At 35.7% G+C, this 22,284-nt stretch overlaps 1 protein-coding gene across 3 annotated transcripts in view; it reads left to right on the top strand.

Moving 5' to 3' along the window:
* Window positions 1-22,284, top strand: part of DDHD1 (DDHD domain containing 1) — a 95,229-nt gene that overhangs the window by 60,922 nt on the left and 12,023 nt on the right. For all 3 annotated transcript variants that reach the window (XM_088024585.1, XM_028101583.2, XM_028101585.2), the window contains 4 exons: window positions 5,200-5,306; window positions 13,098-13,360; window positions 14,748-14,823; window positions 20,233-20,382. In XM_088024585.1, coding sequence (XP_087880711.1) covers window positions 5,200-5,306; window positions 13,098-13,360; window positions 14,748-14,823; window positions 20,233-20,382 — 596 coding nt within the window. The remainder of the gene's footprint in view (window positions 1-5,199; window positions 5,307-13,097; window positions 13,361-14,747; window positions 14,824-20,232; window positions 20,383-22,284) is intronic.

Here is a 22,284-nt window from a genome sequence, read left to right on the forward strand (position 1 = left end):
ACCCTTACTCATCACAGCACTAACCTGCCTCCCTGGATGATTTCCAAGGATTCTTCCAAGTCTGTGGTTCTATCTCATAGTCAGTTAGCAATGTCAGTTATAGCTTATAAACCAAAATGGTATCCAAAGTTGTAATGAATTAAAAAAAAAAAATGCTAGTGATCAGAGAAGACTTCTCAGCAGCAGGAGCTCATATGTAAGGTTCTAGTGTAATTAACGCTATATTTTGGGCTTTTCCCATTTACCCAGGTAAATTTCTGAGGCTGTTCAGGAATGTACACAGTATGGATGAGTTAACATTTAATAAAAATGAATCTGTAATTTTCCATTAGGTTTAAAACTGTGATAGACTCTCAAAGGCATTATGCTGAGTGAGAGAAACTAAAGGAAAAACACCACTGTTTCTATTCTCAACACTTTTGATACCAAAGGTATGGAGGTTTTTCCCCATTCCAACCATTTCTCCAATTCTGGGTATCCTGGAATTTAACTCAATTCTGCCACAAACTCCCCAGAGAGAGTGCAGTCAGATTCAGGACTCAGTCCCGCAAGACTGCCCCCTACTTCAGATACCATCGCACATTCCAGATTGTCACTTATACATCTGATTGACTGGCTATAAATTGGGGAAGGGGGATCCCGTGACCCCATCCTAAGGTTCAATAATTGACCAGATTCACAAAATGACTCACAAAACTCAGGGAAGCGTTTACTTAACATTAACTAGTTTAAAACACATTTACTGATTTAAAAGGGTGTTACAAAGGATACAGTAAGAAGCCAGACCCAGAGCTATGTAGGGCAAGGTATAGGGAAGGGGTGCAGTGATTTCATACCCTGTCCAACTGTTACCACCGTTCCAGTACCTCCATGTGTGTGCCACTCCGGGGGCTCCCCAGACCCTGTTGTTATGTAGAGTTTTTACGGAGGTTCCATTCTGTAGGGATAATTGATGAAATCATTGGCCACTGACCTCAGTCTCAAGCCCCTCTCCTTTACGGAGGTCAGGGATGGGGCAGAAAGTTCAACCCTCCAATCACATGGTTGGTTCCTGTGGCACTCAGTTCCATCCTTCAAGAGTCACCTTATTAGCATAAATTCAGGTATGGTTGAGAGAAGCTTATATGAATAATAAAAGACATTTCTTTCACACTGTCACTCAGGAAATTATAAGGGTTTTAGGAACCCTGTGCCAAGAACCAGGGACAAAGACCAAACATGTGTTTCTTATTACAGTTGGTCCTTGAATAATGGGGGGGCGGGGTTAGGGGCACTGACCAACCTCCCACGCAGTCAAAATTTGTGTATAACTTCTAACTTTTCAAAATCTTAATTACTGGCAGCCTACTGTTGACCAGAATCTTACTGATAACATAGTCAATTAACACATGTTTTATGTTGTGTGTTTATATACTGTATTCTTATAATAAAGTAAGCTAGAGAAAGTGTTATTTAGGAAATTATAAGGAAGAGAAAATGCATTTACAGTACTGTACTGTATTTACCAAAAAAAATCCATGTATGAGCGGACCGTCACAGTTCAAACCCTTGTTGTACAGAGGTCAGCTGTATATCACAGTATTACAGAAGCCAGTCTCAAAGGCTGCATAATATGTGCTTCCATTTATGTGACATATTGGGAGAGGCAAACTGTAGGGACAGAGAACTGATTAGTGGTTACAGTGTTTAAGGGAGGGTTTAAATTTAAAAGGGAATTTTTTAGGGTGATGAACAGTTCTGTATCCTGATTATTGTGGTAGTTACACAAAAGCATATATGCATTAAAACTCAAATGTCAATTTTACTGTTTGTAAATTCAAAAACATTAATTAAGAGTATTTACCCTCATTTACCGTTACTGTCCTCATTGGTATTGAAGGACTAAAATCATTTCCTTCAAATCAGGAAGAAGCTAAGGATGTCTACCTCTATAACAGACACTCAATTTGAAATCTTAACCAGTATAATGAGATAAGGAAAAGAAATAATAGCTTTAAGGGAGGAAAAAGATATGTTTTCATTTGCAGGTCTTATGGTTGTCTACATAGAATATACAAAAGAATCTAAGGAAAAATTATTAGAATTAATAAGATAGTTTACAGTGTTGTGAAATAAAAGATCTGTATGCAAAAATAACTGCATTTCTATATGCCAGCACAACCTGTTCAAAATAGCATAAAAATACAAGGTTCCTAGAAATCTAATAAAATATGTATATTTATATTAAAATGAAAAAACAAAATATTAAATATAATTTTTAAATATATACAAAGATCATTTTTGTAGATTGGATGGTTCAGTATCCTAGAGATATTAATTCTCCCAAACTGATCTATAGATTCCACGCAATTCCAGTCAAAATCCCAATAGAGTTTCATAAAACTTAACAAACTGATCCCAAAATTATTGTACAAAGATCAGAGGCCCAAAAATGGCCAAGAATCAGAACAAGAGGGTGGAGAGGGTGTCATGTCCGGGTAGATAACTGGACCATGTTTTAATTTTTTATTTAAGACAATTTAGATTGGCACAAGGACAGTCAAACAGATCAGTACACCGGACTAGAGACCCCTCAAACAGATCTGTGCTTAATTTGGAAACCTGGTGTATGACAGAGCTAGCATTACAGATCGCGGGTAAAAGGATGGCCTGTTCCATAAATGGTGCTTGGTAACCAGTTATCCTGTTGGGGGGGGGGGGGCGGTGGAGAGTGAGAATGATTCCTACCTCACATTCCAGAAGATCAAACACATAAGCCAGGACTTTAAAACATACTAGAAAAAAAATATGGCACAAAAACACAACTATAAAGTAACATTGGTAAATCTGATTAGATTGAAATTAAGAACTTCTTTTTCTCAATAGACAACATAAAAAATGAAAGACAAGCCATAAACGGAAAAGATGTTGCAACAGAACAACAGATATAACCACCAAAGCTTTAATATCCAGAATAAAGAACAGGAAACTTAAATGGAGCTAGATAGACAGCACATACATACACATATGTTTGTATATATATATATATAGGTGTGTGTGTGTGTGTGTGTGTTTTAATTCTGTATTTTCATATATAAAATGTACATCTCTAGTAATCAAGAAGATGCAAGTTAAAACCACAATGAAATATATTCTAGCCTTCAGGCAGAAATATAAGAAAGTGACAATACCAAATATTGGTGAGGATGTACAGCATTGACAGTTCTCATTGACTATTGGTAGGAATGTGAATTGTGAATGTGAATTGGTACAATCTATTTGGAAGATGGTTTGATATAAAGTTGAGTATGCATGTGCCCTATGACACAGCAGTTTCACTCCTAGATGTATAAACCCTAAAGAAACTCCTATTCATATGCACCAGGAGACATGTACAACAGTGTTATTAGGAGCATAGTTTATATTAGCAAAAAACTAAAAACAACCCAAATGTCTTTCAAAGGAAAATAGGTACATTGTTAGATATGTGTGGAATACTATACAGCAGTGAAAATGAGTGGATTACAGCTATAAGGGTCAACATCAATGAATCTCAGAAGCACACTATTGGGGGTGAAATAATTCAGTTTACACAGTGTTGAGAAACAGACAAAATGAAATAAAATAGGCTCTGGCACATAGTAAATGCTATAGTATTGGCTAAAGTTATTAATATTAATGAACATGTAGCAAATCTTCAAATCTATAAAGCAAGAGTGTAACACCAACTTCTTATTGGTGGTTACTTAGGGAGAGCCATGTGATCATTTAGGGATATACTGTGGTTTCAGAGATAACTGGCAATATTCTTTTTTTTTTTTTTTTAAGATTTATTTATTTATTTGTTTATTTGACAGAGACACAGTGAGAGAGGGAACACAAGCAGAGGGGGTGAAAGAGGGAGAAGCAGGCCTCCCGCCAAGCAGGGAGCCTGATGCGGAGCCCTATGCGGGGCTTGATCCCAGGACCCTGGGATCATGACCTGAGCCGAAGGCAGACACTTAACAACTGAGCCACCCAGGCACCCCGATACTGGCAATATTCTTAAGCTAGGTGGCAGAAACATGTTTTCCCATATATAACTTATTCTTTCAGATGTACATATATATTAAATATCTTCTTTGTATGTATTTCCCAGTAAAAACTTTTTTTTGGAAACGCATTAAAATAGCATTGAAACTCTTTGTATCAGCATAGTAGTCACATCTTTCACTTTTACAATTTAAAAATGGGTTGTGCTACCCATATCCTTTACGTCTTTGAAAAGACTTACAGCTTTTGTGGTCCAGTCATTATTAGATTGTATTAAAGTAGGGAATAAATAAAACCAACCAATTCACTGAAAAACTAGAAGATAGAAGAACTGTACTAGACTAAAAATATAAGCCTTCTCCTGCCTAACTTGTTCTTCCATATTATGATATTAATCCAGGTATAGGGCTTCTTTGTATTTCTGTGAGAAATGCAAAGTTTTCTGTATCTCTGATCATTAGGCATTTCAGAGAACAGGCTTCCCAAGATAGAATTTCCATGGGTTAGCTGTAACTCAGGAATGCTAAATTGTTTGCAGTGCAGTGTAAGTGACTTTCTTTTTTCAAAAGCAAATTGTATCAATTTATCTTGTTTACTGAAGAGGACCTTTGCTGATTTGCCTTTGTGCATATTTGTAATTTGGCGGCTTTTGCCCATAGGATCTTGGGTTCACTAAAGAGAGATGTATGTAAAGCATAGGGAAACTTTAATTTGTTGCTGGTTTGCCATCAGTGGCAGTGGGCATTCCACATGGGTATTGCCAGGCCCAAGGTACAGAGACCAAAGAAGAAGAGAAAGGAAATAGAAAAAGAAGTACAGGAAGAGTGAGCTCTTGTCCCTTAACACTTGTTCCAAGACCTGAGATGGCCTGGTTTTGCTCTGGGTACGCCTGAATGTCATGCAAAAGCCAGTACATGAGAAAAAATGGTAAATCTTTATAGCTTTGATAATGGCTTTCATCCTTAATGTTCCTTTTCTTCCCGTGTCCCCTTTAGTCTTTTACTGTTTTGGTTTTTTTTTTTCAACATTTTGCAAGAAGGGAAAGTTCATTAGACCCAAAGCCACTCTTGAACTTTCAAACATGGGACTTGAAGACCTGTTGTTTCAAAGAATGTCATTTTTTTCGCAATTTATTTTTTCCCTAAAACAAAGATCTTCTGTAAGTTTAATTTTTTTTTAAATTTGTAGACACTGTCGATTCCATTACTCCTGACAAAGTACGAGGTTTAAGGGATATGCTGAACAGCAGTGCAATGGACATAATGTATTATACTAGCCCACTTTATAGAGATGAAGTAAGTATCATGATTATCTTGTTGCTGTTGGGTATTTTTTAGAGTGATAGCATATGTGTCCTGAATTTTAAATTTTTGTGCACTTATTTTTATAAGCAAATGAGAATTTGCAGGAATCCATTAACCTATAAATAGCCTGTGTTTAATGGTAAATTTGATTATCTTCAAACTACACTTGGGAAACCCTTAATAAAATGGATAATCTTGGAAGTCAGAGATTGGTTAGAAGACAACTCTTTGAAAAATACCAGTTTTTATAAATCTGATTAATTTTATCTACAATTATTGTCCTCACAAAAAAGTTTAGACACAAGAAATTTCCTTCAAGTTTTTTGATTGTAATAGACTTGCATTTATTGTGTCATTTCTGTAGTGAATTTGTATAGTTCTTAAATTGTAATGTTGCTGATGCATCACAAAAATAACCCTGGGGGAAATGGGTAAGGGTAAAAGTTTATTCAGAGGGATGAGAGACTCTCCACTGAATGCATTTTGTCACTTTATTGGTAAGAGAAAAAGAATTCTGTTTCATAGGAATAACCTTGTTAATTACCTAGCATGTGTTATCTAATCCTCTCATAAAAACCCAATGAGGTAGATATAATTAGTATCCTCATTCGAAAGATGAAGAAACTGGTACAAAGAGTAGTTACCAGTAGAGCTGCTCTGTGCTGCTCCAGCCAGTTCATTTCTTGATTCTGTTCATTCAGAGTCATCCCTGATTTCACTCAGGATATCCCTTGCATATCTACAGAAGTATATTAGGTTAATTGCCACAGAACTTCCTTCTCTTTGGGCTGCCATCCCCTCAGGATTTTTCACCATTCCTCTTTCTGTATCCCCTCATTGTCGTATCCCAGTATGGGATAAAGTCTGCCTTGATCTGCTTGATAACAGTAAAAGAAAGTACAATAAACAGTAAAAACAGTAAAAAGAAACTATACTGGACCTCATTCTAACCCAAAAAGGAAGGCCTGGTTCATGAAGTAGAATACTAATAATTTACATGTTCATATCCATTGTTGGATATGCCCTAAAGGTTAGGAAATTGTGAACTATAGTATTGCAAGTGAAACCAGTAAGGGGAAAAAAAAGGAAAGAGAATGGCTGAGAGCATATAACATACACACACACACACACACACACACACACACACACACACACACACACACACTCATAAACCATAAGTATACCTTATACACACACAACAGGTATATGGTTGGTAGGCTTCCTAAGAAGGTATCCTGAATGCTTAAGTGTAAAATGTACTGAGACATGTCCCCCAAAACTAATATTAAGAGCTGTTTAAAAAAAGTTTTAAGTTGACGTTAATAACAGGAAAAACTAGAAAAAGTGTCAGATTCAAAGCTCTGACCATTGCCTAGTGATGACTGAGAAAGTGGTCACTTTCTATTTTACTCTCTTGTATCTCCAAAAATAGTTATCTTCGTAATGGAATTGAATAAAACAGATACCCAGTAGAAAGAGGGAACTGATAGCTAAGATAAATGAAATAGAGAACACCCAGAGTGGTTTTTTTTTTTTTTTTAAGATTTTATTCATTTATTTGAGAGAGAGAATGTGTGCTCCTGCAGGGGCTAGGATTCAGAGGGAGAGGGAAAAGCAGGCTCCCAGCTCCCCACCGAGCAGGGAGCCTAATGCACCATCCCAGGACCCTGAGATCATAACCTGGACTGAAGTCAGACACTTAGCCAACTGAACCACCCAGGTGCCCCAAGAACACCTAGCGTTTTAAATAAGTTTGTCTTTTAATCCAGTTGAATTTTGTGGAAAAGCACCAGAGAACTTGTGGCTGAGACTCATCATCAGTCTTGAACACTGTTTCCCAGTTTCCCAGACATCCTTATCTAGAACAATTACTTGGGGTACTCCTTAAAAATACAGGCAAAAAAAAAAAAAAAAAAAAAACAGTCTCATGGGGGTTACTGGAATTAAAGGTATAAATGTGAATTCATGATTTTGAAAATATGTGGATATGTATAGATATCTATATATTTAAGTGTGTATATATATGTGTGTGTGTATATATATATACATGTATACATTTCCCACCTGTGTGCTTTGAAAGGGCCAAGAAGCGAGGATACCCCAATCTAATGAGCACACCTAGCACCCAGATCTTTGTCACCAGTACTATTATTACCTTCTAAGATGAACTAAGTTTCCTTAGGAAAATGGCTGATTCCAGGCCTGGAGTAGGGAAAGGAACAACTTGTCATGACAGAAAATAGGAAAATGCTCGAAAGAATGATGGGGCAGATCCCACTGGCCAAATCTGGAACAATTTGAGCACCAAATAATCAAGAAATTATTATTACTTATTATAAGGAATTGGTAGTAGTAATTTTAATATAGAATTATAATAAGGATACTATAATGAGTTATAAAACCACTAAAAAATTCATGATCCGTGTTGATTACAAATAGATAAACAAATGGGGGAGAAAGCTTCTTTGCCCACGGTAAATGCAAAGGGCTTTCTGAAAAATGTGGAGGGAATGCTGGAGGAAAATCCTCATTTTGCCGCTGTCGTGGTAGGATCAGGTAAAAGAGGCTTGGGCAAGATAAGTCAATGGATGCTTAATTGAGGGCATTATTTTGATGAGGAACAAGATATTTGCATAGTCTTAAAAGTATATCTTCACTGCTTATTAGTTAAAAAAAAAAAGGGACAGGTATAGAGTGGAGAAATTAGGCAACACCTTTACTGGGTGTTATGAGGGACAATCAGAGGACACAGCATCATAAATCATATATCATATATCATATGAGGGACAATCAGAGGACACATATCATAAATCATATATCATAAATCACATAAATCATAAACATCATTTATGCAGTACTCCAATCATTAGGAAACATCAAACATAGAATGAGGACGTTCAAATAAAGTAAGACTGGGACTGTGTTCTTTTAAAATGTAAATATTGTGAAAGACAAAGAATGGCTGTGGAGAATGTTCCAGATTAAAGGAGGCTAAAGAGACAGAATAGCTCAATACAACATCATATCCTAGACCATAACTTGTACTGGATGGGGGGAAATGCTACAAAGAATGTTATTAAATCATCTGATAAAATGTGGATGGTAGATCAGATTAGGTGAAATATTATATCAAAGTAAATTTATGAAATTGATTACTACACTGAGTATGGAAGAGAATATTCCTAGTCTTAGGAAATATACACTGGAGTATTTAGGGGGTAAAGGACGATGATGTATGTAATATAACCTCAAATGGTTCACAAAAAAATGTACATGGGTGTGTGTACTACAGAAACAGGATAAAATGCTAACAATAGATAAACCTTTGGTAAAGGATATATGGATGATCTTTGTGGAGTTTTTCGTTTGTTGTTTTGTTTTGTTTTTGCAACATTTTATAAATTAGAAATTATTTCCAGGTAAAAGGTTAAGAAAAGGAATGAAAAAAATGGTTGCCAGGGTCTCCCCCTGGAGATTCTGATTCAGTGGGTCTGAGGTAGAGCCTGTGAATTTGTGTTTTTTTAACAGTTCACCAGGTGATACCATCAGGGAAATTTGGAAGACATTGCTTAAGGTACTGTAAAGAACAAAAGAAAACTTAGTGAGAAGCAAGCAAAAATCGTTCTTAATGTTAAAAAAGGAAAGCTGATTCTTCAAATCAAGCCCATTTAGCACAGGGTTGTTGTTAGCCTGTATTCTAGATTAAATTATTTTTAAACAGTATATGTTTCCTTAAGGAAGTAGTGATAACAGAAATCAGGAGTTCTTTAGAATTATATCTTGCCTGGTGAATGAACCTTGTTTGGTTTATTCAATAAGCATATGAAAGAGCCTTTTTTTCCCTTTCTTTCAGCCTTTGGAGTTAAAATAGATGCCATTCAAAACCTGCCACTTAACTAGCTCTGTGACCTTAGATCACATTTCTCACTGTCACAGCTTCCTCACTTATAAAATGGACACAAGATACCTACCTGATAAAGGTTGTCATGAGGATTAAAGATGTAACGTATATAAAGTTCCCAGTACAATTCCTCGTCCTTAGCTTCTCATGATGTGATTAATTATCTATCGGTCTTTATGTATTTCAAGGGCTCCCATTTAAGAAAAAAAGGAATAGACTTACTCCGTTAACTTTAGAAAGTGAATAAAGATCAGTGATAGAAAATATGGAAAGGAACATGTTTGTTTACTAATGAAGAACTTTGTAAGTAACTAAAGCTACCTTAAAAAAAAAAAGGAACGTCTCAAGGGAAAAAAATTGTAAATAATGTGATGGATTTTAATTAAACTTACTTGTGATCATTTCACAATTTATACATCTATCATATCGTTATGTTGTGCACCTTAAACTTATACAATGTTGTGTGTCAATTATATCACAATAAACTAGAAAAAAGTTTTTATATACTAGAAGTATCCACCTTAGAGTGGAGATACTCACTGGGGTAGATGCCGAGCGATTTAGCAGGATGCCACTGAAGGGACTCATTCACAGCAGCTTAAATTAGATCATCTTAGTTCCCCTTTCACTGGAGATTGTGAGATGCTCATGGGAGGGCCCTAATTAGTGATTGTGCCAATAATCATTAAAAAGCCATGGTTAAGGGAAAAGTTTTGTATATCAATTAGTGCTTCTCAGGTCATACTTTCCAAGGACCAATTAAAAAAAAGGAAACTAGGGGTGCCTGGGTGGCTCAGTCGTTAAGCGTCTGCCTTCGGCTCAGGTCATGATCCCAGAGTCCTGGGATCAAGCCCCACATCGGGCTCCCTGCTCTGCGGGAAGCCTGCTTCTCCCTCTCCCACTCCCCTTGCTTGTTTTCCCTCTCTCGCTGTGTCTCTCTCTGTCAAATAAATAAATAAAATCTTTAAAAAATTTTAAAAATAAAAATAAAAAAAGGAAACTAATCCGGACTACAGAGACATCATCAAAGAGCCTTTGGCCCTGACTTTAACCCTGAATAAAGTAACATGAAAAATCCAGAGAGAACTATACATCTTGTACATCTGAACTTTTCAATGACTTTTAAAAATGAAAAATCTTAAAGAGAATGGTCACGGCCATCTCTTGTTATTATTACTTGGAAATCGTTCAAATGATGCATATAACTAAAACTCTCTAAATTACTTTTACTCATTAAAATTTCCTGAAGCAGAGAGAAGGACAAAGGACTAATTATATTCTTCAGCCATACTTTGTGGGTTTGGATTCTCTGTTGACACTGCTGGCTTTTTCCTTTTGGGTTAATTTTCTTCATAAATTTTAACTTTTAAGCAGCAGTTATGAGAACTAAAAACTCCTAAGCTTTTGAAGAGCCTTCAGTTGCCTACCGTGTGAGAGGCTAGCTGACTTGATTAGATAATATTGTAGAGCTAATAAAATTAATATCACAGGGCATATCATTAATCTTGGTTCATATATCTCAAATGAATATACTTGGTCACAAAGGGATCATAGCTGGGAGAATATAATTGGATCAGCGAGGAGAAGGAGAAAAAACCCTAGTTAGTGTGGACTTTGTGGACACAAAATAGAGGTGGAGTTTTCCTTTTGCTGCTGACTGGATGATTTATAAAAGCATTTCAAGGTAATGCACAACTGTTTAAAACTTGGCTTTCAAAATCATAATGTTTTGGAACACAAACATTCCTATATATGTAAGCTATGGGCAAAGATTAAAAATGCTACCATATCTAGATATGTTCTAATAAGGAAACATGAAGACCACTTCTGTTCAAGCATATGATTACTAAAATAGATGAAAGCATCAGCTCTCCAGAAATGTCCATTCTGTGTTTCATTCCATGGTGAAATATTTTAACATCAAATAGACTTTCTCTGTCTTGGCTATTTACCGTCGTTTTGTTATCCATATATGATTACTGAAGTATTGGGTGTAGTGAGAAATGCTTTAAAATTTTTTTGGTACGAAATAGATTACTCACTGGTAGAGATGCTGGTAGATCTTTTCCCTTTTTTTAATTTTTAAATTTTGATGGGGAGGGTGGTATTTTAAAACAAAAAGATTGGATACCTTTTGCCAGAGTACTTAAGTATGTGTCTTATAGTGTTTCTAGATTTCAGTGGTGTAAGTCTTAAAATCAAGGACTTCAAAAGTAAGAACTATTAATAAATGTTGCTTTTGAAGGAATTTATCTTGTCTATATGTTAGCTTTTTCTGGACCTCCTTTCATGTAAATTATAAATCAAGAAAAACGCAAATTTTAAGGGTTACTTGATATTCTTGTCAAAGTTAAGTCCAAAGCATTACACTATTGAGCAGAGCCCTGTAATTCATAGCACACTGTATACTCCTTAAACTGTATTGACTGGAATTATCTACAACCCACGTCTTAGAAGGTTTTTATATGCATTTGCCACTTAAGGCAGTAGTTCCTAAAATGTGGTATCCAGAACTGCTGAATCAGACACTCTGGTTTGGAGCCTAGCGATCTGTCTTTAACAAGCCCTCCATGTGATTCTGATGCACTTTGAAAGTTGAAGTTGGCTTTTCCCAAGAAAAAAATTAAAATGTCCAGTTAAAGTATAAGCTTTGTTTGCATTTCTCCCTAGAGAAAAGGCAGCTTATCACCCTTCCACATACTAGCAGCTCCTCCTATCCTTCTCTTCCTTCATTGGCTGAATATATCTCATCAGACCCAACACATGCTTTCAGTAGCTTTAAGCAGACCTCAGTATTGCATTGTAGAGTCCTGTGATGCCAACCGTCAGGAGAGAGCACCGTGCCTTCATTCATGTCCCTGCTAATCCTGCCAAGCATGAATGCTCAACTGATTTTCAGTTAATGTCAGCAGGTAGAAAATGTTCAGTAAAATCTAGTGGAGGCTAGTTGCCTCTTGAGATGGAATAACAAGACCAAAAATAGAAGTAACACGTAAGTAATATTTGTACATCAGAGCGACGGCTGGCATTCTAAGAAGTACTGAAATGAGGAAGTAAATTAATAGCAGGCAGGAAATTTATAATCACATAGTAGTAAGCAATGGTAGGGTGAGGAGAGGACTGCCTTAAAACTCAGTCAGGCCCCAGTATGGGTTGGGCAACAAACAAACATCTTTCTGACTTTATGGGCTGTTTCAGTTAATATTTGTTAAACCTAAATTTCAAAGGAAGCAATTTTACAAAGAAGAATGACTAAGGTACTTCGCACATTACTAACGTTAAGCCTTAAAAAGCCCTGCTTTGCAGCCACATGAAACAACATTTCACTCATATCTGTATTGCCAACTTAACGGGAATCTTGGAATATCGAGTAGATCCACGTTAGCTTTTTTTTCTATCAACCAATGGCCTTTCATTACATTACTCTTATCTAAATGCACAGTGTCATAACATATATGTTAGCACACCTGTTAGCATAAACCCAGATAGTCTTTCTCTAAAATTTACTATAGCTTAAAACTACAAGATTCAAAAGTTTAGAATAGCATAAGAATAAGTTGCAATGAAGAAGAAATTTGAAGGGGCTCTTTGGGAAACTTACTGGACTCTGCATGGAACTTTGTTAGCTGCTTTAAGGACCATGAAGAGATCTAGGTGCTAATATCTGCTTTCATTCTTTAGCGATGAGATGGATTACACATTATGTATATTTTTCTTCATTTTCTGCAAGGTTTTGAAGCACCTGAGTTAATTTTAATGACTTAGGTATATTTGGCCAGTAACATCTGTTTTTCTTTCTTAATGTATTTGAGTTTAGAAATAAAGTTTATAGCAAAGTCAGTGACTACTCTAACATGATAATGTTTTCTTATTTCAAACAGCTAGTTAAAGGCCTTCAGCAAGAGCTGAATCGATTATATTCCCTTTTCTGTTCTCGGAATCCAGACTTTGAAGAAAAAGGGGGTAAAGTCTCAATAGTGTCACATTCTTTGGGATGTGTAATCACTTATGACATAATGACTGGCTGGAATCCAGTTCGACTCTATGAACAGTTGCTGCAGAAGGAAGAAGAGTTGCCTGATGAACGATGGGTGAGCTATGAAGAACGACATCTGCTGGATGAACTCTATATAACAAAGCGACGGTAAAATACCCTAGTCTCTTCAAAGCATTTTAAAAGTGTTTGTGGGATTACTGGACTTCTTAGGAAGACACTGTAAGATGTTCATGATAAAGAAAAATATATTATTCGGAGTGCAAAGATTATTAAATGCCTAATCAGCTAGAGACTATTTTGTTAATTTTCATGCTAATTGCATGTGTGTTCCAATAGCACAAAATAAGTTGTTTTGTCATCATCTTATTTTTCCTCCCATCTCTTCTTCACAATTTATTAAGAGTGAAACCTAAAACTTACTCCAGGCTGAGTCACCACACAGAATCCTTATCAAAAATGTTTACCAGGTTATAATCCTTCATAGTTTTTACGAATCTTAGAGATGGGACTTTGTCTTATTATTCCGAAAATAATTTTAAAACCCTTTTTTCCTTGGCACATAAATTTTTTCACAGATTTACAATTATTTGATCACTTGTGGCCTTCCTGATACTATCTTATAATTCTTTAACACGTTCCTATCTTCATCTATAGTTCATATTGCTCTATTCTTTGTCTTCTTAATGCAGCCCATCAGTTCTAGTGGAATAGTGAAAAGTCACTGATTTTGATAGTTAGCATCATATAAAAACAAACAATTTAGTTGACTAAAACTTCTTTTCAGGAAGCCTTGGATTTGTTTTAGTCTTATAGAAGTTGCCTAAGGATTTCATTTAGAATATAATTAAGTACCATAGGCTAGATACATAAATTTTGTAGTGTCAAAATAATTATAGTTTTGAAAGAAAATATAAGCAAGCCTCAGAGCAGCATTTGACATATAAAATCCAGTAAAAAAAAAATGAGGTTTAGAAAATGAACTGAACCTTTAAAAACAATTGTTATTTATTAAATGTAAGTAGATACAGAACATTAATGGAAAAAATTGAAATAACCCAAATGTTAATCAGCAGAGAAGGATTAATAAACTGTGGTTGATCTGATCTGTATGAAGGACAATTACACAGCTATTACAAAGATTGAAGTAAATCAGGAGGCAATGAAATGAAAAGACCTCCAAGATTCATTATTAAATGTAGAAAAAAAGAAAGACATAGAACATGTATATGGTATGAACGTTCGGTGTGATTCTTTTTTTTTTAAATGTATATATGCTTGTATTTGCCTCAACATTTTTCTGAAGGATCCTCCCAAAAAGCTATTAACAGCAGCTATTATGAAGAGTAGGGGTACTTTTACTAATCATTTTATAAACATTATTTATAGACAACAGCAGGTGCATTTGTTAAATACTGTCAATAGGGATTAATTTTAGGGATTGGATAATGGGTCATCGTTTTCTTTAGTGAACTAGTGAGCATCTAATATTTATGAAGTTATAAATATTAGTATATAATCTCATACTGCTTCCTAGGCTGAGAGAAATAGAAGAACGGCTACATGGATTGAAGGCATCATCCATGACACAAACACCTGCCTTAAAATTTAAGGTAAGGAAAGAGAGATGAGATTTTCATTATTTATCTCAGTTTCTTTTCAAACATCATTTGAAGCATGACATTAGCACTCAAGTGAAATCTGAATTTTTCTTTCAAATGAATATATATTGAACACATGCTGTGTATTGGACATTGCTAGTTTTGGAGTTCTACAAGGAAAAGAATGGACAAGATGGTTCCCCCACCGTCAGGATCTGTAACACAGTGTTATTGGTACTATTAGCAGTGTATAGATGACATATACATGAGAGAGGGGTTTAAATTTTGCCTGGAAAGGTTTACAAAGGAATGACATTTGTACTTAATCTCAGTAAATTGGATTTTGCCAAGTGGAGGAAAGAGAAATGCTATTCTGTGTAAAAGAAACAGCATAACAAAGGTGTGGAGGAATATGACTTCATAATATAAGAAACATGAAATAATCTCAAATAGTGGGAAGAGAAAAGAGAGACAGATTTGGGAAATATTTAGCATTTAGAATTAACAAACCTTAGTAACCAGCTAGTTGTGGCTGATAAGAAAAGTAGAAGTATAATTAGTGATGATTTTAGGGATGGAAAGTTGGCATTTCATTCAATGAGAAGTATATGACAGAAACACAAGATGGGGTGTATGTGGTTAGTTCAGAGCAAAAAAAAAAAAATGCACAGGATTGGGCAACAGGCTGTAGGATAACGGGAAAAGCTAGAAATAAAGACCTTATATTTGATTGGACAGTGGGAAACTTTTCAGGGTTTTTGAGCATCAGAATGGAGCTGTTGAAAGCAGTGGTTTAGAAGAATAAAAAGTGACAGAGAGAGGTGGACATTGACCTGACTTTTGGAAAGGACACAGCCTGTAGCTGAATAACAGAACTTGTTTGCAGTGTTAAATGGAGCATGGCATAAGTTCCCTAATACTCATTTCCTTTTGAATGTATACCCTAGGATAGTGTACTGTATTATCTCTTCTTAAAATCTCTTTCTTTTATCACAGGAACTTAATATCCAGGTTAAGTAATGGAATGATGCAGAAATTTTTTTTTTAAAGCAGTAAGAACTTTCTTACTGAGCCTATCTCTATGACTTGTGTTTTCTTTTTAAACTTAACACATTTAAAAGCCATATGGTAAAGTTATAACTTACATTTAAAAACCATATGAGCATGGTCTTTGGAGTCATCCCCACCTGGAATTTGAGTTCCATCTCTACCACCATTATTACATATAATCAGTGTGTTAAATATGTAGAAATGATCTGATAGAAAAAGTGAACTCTTGTATTTCAAGTCCTGCGGTTTTCACTGGAGAGTTGAGTATGATCCACCAAGTATATTAGGCTCTCAGTATTCAATATCATACTACTAGAACTTATATACTATAATTGTGTATTCTTCTAAAACATAGTCATATGTAGTCTAATAGTAGGGATTTTTAATTGTTATTTAATGACTCATGGAGAAATATAGAAATCTGAAATTTAAAAAGGAATATCTGATGAATTGCCAAATATTTAGGACTCCAGAGATCTAAGAGGAACAGAATAGGTGGATTTACTTTGAGAATACAGGTGTTAGATCTGTTACAGGTGACCACTGAATTTAAAAAAAAAATAAACTATTGACAAATAACTGGTCTGGAGAGTGGGAAACTTTGTTTCTGATCATGAAGCTTTGCTGCTAACTGGTTATGTAATGTCAGCCAAATCATTTAAGATCTCGAATTCATCTGGGGGCATCTGGGTGGCTCAGTCGTTAAGCATCTGCCTTTGGCTCAGGTCATGATCCCAGGGTTCTGGGGTCGAGCCCCATGTCGGGCTCTCCTCGGCGGGAAGCCTGCTTCTCCCTCTCCCACTCTCCCTGCTTGTGTTCCCTCTCTCACTGTGTCTCTCTGTCAAATAAATAAAATCTTTAAAAAAAAATCTCGAATTCATTTGTTTACTCCTCTCTGGACAAGGAGGTTAGACTAAATGTCTGAAGCTCTTTTTCACCTTTAAAATTCTTTGATGGATGTAGATATCACTAAGGCAGTCATTACTTCTAGAATAATTACTAGTGTGTTTGTGAAACTGCATACCAATGATAAAGAAAAGTTATTCATTCCAGGGATGTAGCAATTTAACAAACATTTATGAAACGCCTGACCAGAGCATAAAGCATTTTGCTAGGGTGTATATGTATATACGTGTGTGTATCAAGCAGAAGGATTTACAAAAAAGGGGGGGGGATTTACATAGCTTCTCTTCTATCTCAACTATTTTTTGTATCGTTCTCTTTCCTTTATTATCTTAATTATCTTAATCCTTTCAAAATTGGTGTTTTCATCTGTTTCACTATTTCAAATGCTTTTTCCTATAATTTTAATTAACACAAGTTAATTTTCTTCAGACATGTACACCCAGTCCTTTAAAAACAAACAAAAACTTTCTCATACCTTCTTTAACATAAAGGTACCATTTTCAAAATATATATTCATTCATTTGGGAAAAAAAGAAGAATCACTTCAGATGCAGTGGGGGAAGAGATTAAAGGTACATAAAATTGGAGCCAGAGATGATATAGTTACAGTGCAGTCCAGATGAGGGGCCATAAGGAGAAGTGTTAGAGTCTGTTGGAATAACTTCTTTGATGTTGGGGAGGAGAGGGAAGGATGAATTGGGGATGTCTCACTCATCAGGATAATGGGACAGATGAGAGACGTAGGGTGACTTTAGGAGGAAGGGGTGTCACATTCTGTATATAATCCAGGGCCGCTGACCACACTAGTTTTCTAGAAGCCCTCTCCTGTGGCTTCCATGTATACTGCATTCTCCTGGTTCTCCTTTTCCTTTCACGCTCCCTTTTGTAGTCTGCCTCCTTCACCCTGCTCATCAAATGTAGACATTGCTCATAGTTCCAGCTAAAGCCCTCTCTTACTCTGTGCAATTCCTAAGTCATCTTACCCCTTCTCTGGCTTTACATGTCACTTCTGTGATGGTGACACATAGACTTGGGAGAGGACATATCCAGCTCTACATCTCTTGCCCTAAAATCTCAGCCCATTAGGTATGTTACAGATACTTCAGACTTACTGTGAACAAAAGCAGGACTTACCTAGAGTTTCCTGTTGTAGTAAATGAACCACTATCTTCCCAGTCAGCCAGACCCAAAGCTTGTAACTTGCCTCTGACTCATTCCTCATCCCCATCTCCATTCAGTCATGTTAATTCCACTCTCCTCTCCCATTTCCATTTCTGAATGGAACATCTTTTTTTTTTTTTTAAGATCTTATTTATTCATTTGACAGAGAGAGACACAGCAAGAGAGGGAGAAGCAGGCTACCCGCCAAGCAGGGAGCCCGATGCAGGGCTCAATCCCAGGACCCTGGGATCATGACCTGAGCCAAAGGCAGACACTTAACCACTGAGCCACCCAGGTGCCCCTGAATGGAACATCTTGTCCAGCCCAGTTCAGATTATCTTTTGCTTAAACACTTTCGGTAGTTTCCTAACTTGTCTCTGAGTCACCGGAGCCTCAGTTTTCCAGTTCATCCACACACTACTACCAGGTTTACTAATCACCTAAAACATGGGTCAAATCCTTTTCTTCTTTACTACTTATAAAATCAGTTAAGTCCTACTTTTTTAGTCAAATAGTCAAGGTTCTGTACATTCTCATTCCAAGTTACATTTTCCTGACATGCAATTTTTCAACTATATCCGACTATTTCTATTTTCTAAATTGAGCCAGATTCTCTCCTGCGTCTGCCTTAGTTCATAGTGATTTTATCAATCTAAAATGTCCTCCTTTCTGGCCCAGTGACCCAGCCCCAAATGTGTAGAAATCGTTTTTACCTTTTATCGCCAATGTGAATGCTTCCTCCTGTGTAGTAGAAGACATGAACAGACATTTCTCCAAAGAAGACATACAGATGGCCCACAGACACATGAAGGGGTGCTCAACATCACTCCCCATCAGGGAAATGCAAATCAAAACCTCAGTGAGATACCACCTCACACCGGTCAGAAAGGCTAAAATCAACAACACAAGAAACAGCAAGTGTGGGTGAGGACATGGAGAAAAAGGAACCCTTGTGGACTGTTGGTAGGAATGCAGACTGGTGCAGCCACTGTGGAAGACAGTATGGAGGTTCCTCAAAATATTAAAAATGGAATACCATACAATCCAGTAATTCCACTACTGGGTACTAACCCAAAGAGTAAGGAAACACTAATTTGAAAAGATAGATGTACCCCTATGTTTACTGCAGCATTATTTATAATAACCAAATTACAGAAGAAACATAAATGTCCATCAATAGATGAGTGGATGAAGAAGATGTGTGTATATATATATATATATATATATACATATATATATATGCGCCATGGAATATTAGTCATAAGAAAGAATGAAATCTTGCCTTTTACAACAACATGGATGGATCTAGTGGGTATAATGCTGTGTGAAATAAGTCAGAGAAAGACAAATACCTTTATGATTTCACTCATTTTGTGGAATTTAAGGAACACATTGACAAAAAGACAAACAAATAGACTCTTAAATACAGAGAACTAAGTGGTAGTTGCCAAGGAGAGGTGTGGGGGGGTGGTGATGGGTGAACTAGATATAGGGGATTAAGAGTACACTTACTGTGATGAGTTCTGAGTAATATATAGAGTTGTTGAATCACTATATTGTACACCTGAAACTAATAAACACTGTTAATTATACTGGAATTAAAGAAACTTCACACAATGTGGGGAAAAAAATGCTTCTTCCTGTGTAAACACCCTCAGAGTTGGAATTATTCTTTTCTTTACTCTTTTTATTTTTTTTAGATTTATTTATTCATTTATTTATTTGAGAGAGCACAAGCAGGGGGAGCGGCAGGCAGAGGGAGAAGCAGGCTCCCCATAGAGCAAGGAGCCCGATGCAGGGCTCGAACCCAGGACCCTGGGATCATGACCTGAGCCGAAGGCAGATGCTTAACTGAGTCACCAAGGCGCACCTTTTCTTTACTCTCTTATAGCAGTTTTTCCCTCTATTCATTTATTTTATTCTGCCTCCCCCACAGGATTGTAAACTCTTTGAGTGCAGAAGTTCTTCCTTATTGATCTTTATAGACTTTACAGCACCTAGAATATTACTTAACACAAAATAGTAGCTTAATGAAACTAAGGAGGTCTTCCTCATTCTTCTCATTCTTCGTTTTCTTAGATTTAAGGAAAAAGACGTTGCTTCTGAAAATAGATTTTTAGAATAATTAATGGTTGGCATATAATTAACAAGTAATGCGGATACCATCCAAAACATCCAAAGCTCATGAAAAAAAGACTTTGAAGATAATTTTATTCTCATTTTTACCATGTATTATATTGTGCCCAAATTCTGCTGAAAAACACTTCACCGGTTTTAGAATTTAGGATAACTTTATCATTTTAGGTTGAGAATTTCTTCTGCATGGGATCCCCACTAGCAGTTTTCTTGGCATTGCGTGGCATCCGCCCAGGAAACACTGGAAGTCAAGACCATATTTTGCCCAGAGAAATCTGTAACCGGTTACTAAATATCTTTCATCCAACAGATCCAGTGGTGAGTTCCAGTTATAGATGTTTTTCCCTCAATACTAAATCGTTCCTAAAGACTCTGTAAGAAATATTGCAAGGTACACCTGAACTAATGAGAAATGAGTTCATTTATCTGAGTATATTTTCATAGATTCCTACTTTTAAGACATTTGTGTTTTGGTTAACTTATAGGGCTCAGAAAATACCTTAGAGATGATCTGTTTATGTTATAGTGTAATAGCATAATGAAAAATATTATCTCTGGACAATTAATACCTGGAACGGTATTATATACTTCTTAATTAATTAATACCTTCTTAACTGTTAAACCATTACCAGTTGTGATACCAATAAGCCAGGAACCATAAATTTTAAAATCCCACTTTAAACTCTTCTTTCTCGAAAGCATGCTACAATATTGAAATGTGTCTTGTAGTTCCCCTTAGAAATGAAAATATTTTAATATTATGTGTTAAACATGAAAGAATGGATGAATTTATTTTAGCCTGGTGGGATTATAAAATTTGAGGTTTTTATATTCTCTCATGTTTGTACTGTTAATAATTTTTTAATGTAAATACTCCAGTGATCTTGCATCCAGGTAGACCATTTAATACCAAGTAAGATATTTAGATGAGAAAAATGCTCCCTTAAATCCTTTTTGGGGACAAGGTTAGGTATAACTAAATTTAAAACAAACCATTTTAAATAGCATTCATTCTCAGAAAAATAGCTTTGTCTTTTAAAAGATCTTTAGCTAGTACCAAGTAAATATAACATTGATTAAATACAAGAATTTTAGAAAATTTCCTATATGTTAAAGAATCAAAAACGCTATATTTAAGAAATAAATTTCACTGAGTTGGAAACTAGTATTAGATTCAAATACAGACTGCACAATCTTGGCCAAGTCTCTTCTGAGACAGTTTGTTTTCTGTATGTTGCAGATGATAATATTTTACCTCATAAGGTTGTTGGTATTAAGTGAAATATATGTGAAAACACCCAGTTAGACATTAAGTATTTCATTAATAAACATTCATTTTACTCATTGCCTTATAACTTGAAAGTGAACTTGAGTTTGTAGGGGAACTCTTTTCATTGTATACCCTATCCTGGGTATAATCTTAACTTTGTTATATTATAAAGGGGGGCTCCAAAGTCATTGTATTATTTTAAGTTATTTTTATTATTCATTTTATAGTTTTCCTGTGACTTTTTTAAGTGAGGTTTTTTTTTTAATAAAGTTTATGTCAGAACTGTGCTAGGCAGTATTTACAAACGTTATCTGTTCCTCAACATCCTTGTGAGGTAGGAAGCATTAATCTCCTTCCTAGAGCTCGGGAAACAGTGTCTCTGAGACCTTGCAACTTAGTAGGTATCATGCATTTATAAGCAACAGAGGCCGGAATATGAACTTAGGGAATTCTAATTCTAATTGGCCAAATCCATTCATTACCTTTTCTGCTATATCTTCCCTTCTTCACGTTAGACAAATGGTCTTGTATCAGCATGTAATTTGTGCTGTTACTATGTTAATCTATTTGAAAATAGAGTTTACTAAGAGCTCCTAAAATATTACAGATTGACCTTATTTATCATGTTCTAGTTTACTGTTTACCGCTTCAGCTTTGTTGTTGAGACTAACATAAATCTAATTGTTAGATGATATCAGAATACAATAAAAATGAATGTTTCTCTGAAAAACAAATTAACGGGCACTGTTAGCTTAGACCAACGCTAATTGGTTTTTTAATAATCTCATCATTAAGGATATTTACTTAGACCAATTACATATTATTGACAGTAAACAAATAGGAATGCATGTTAGAAATACCTGTTTTTTTAAAATTCCCTAAGGTCTGCTGAATAGAATAAGAGTAAACAGGCAATAGAATAAGAATAAACAGTTCAGTAAAATCCAAGC

This window comes from Eumetopias jubatus, unplaced genomic scaffold (assembly GCF_037043125.1).
Source record: "Eumetopias jubatus isolate StellerSeaLion01/CBP00866 unplaced genomic scaffold, mEumJub1_p1.0 scaffold_7, whole genome shotgun sequence".
Classification (NCBI taxonomy): domain Eukaryota; kingdom Metazoa; phylum Chordata; class Mammalia; order Carnivora; family Otariidae; genus Eumetopias; species Eumetopias jubatus.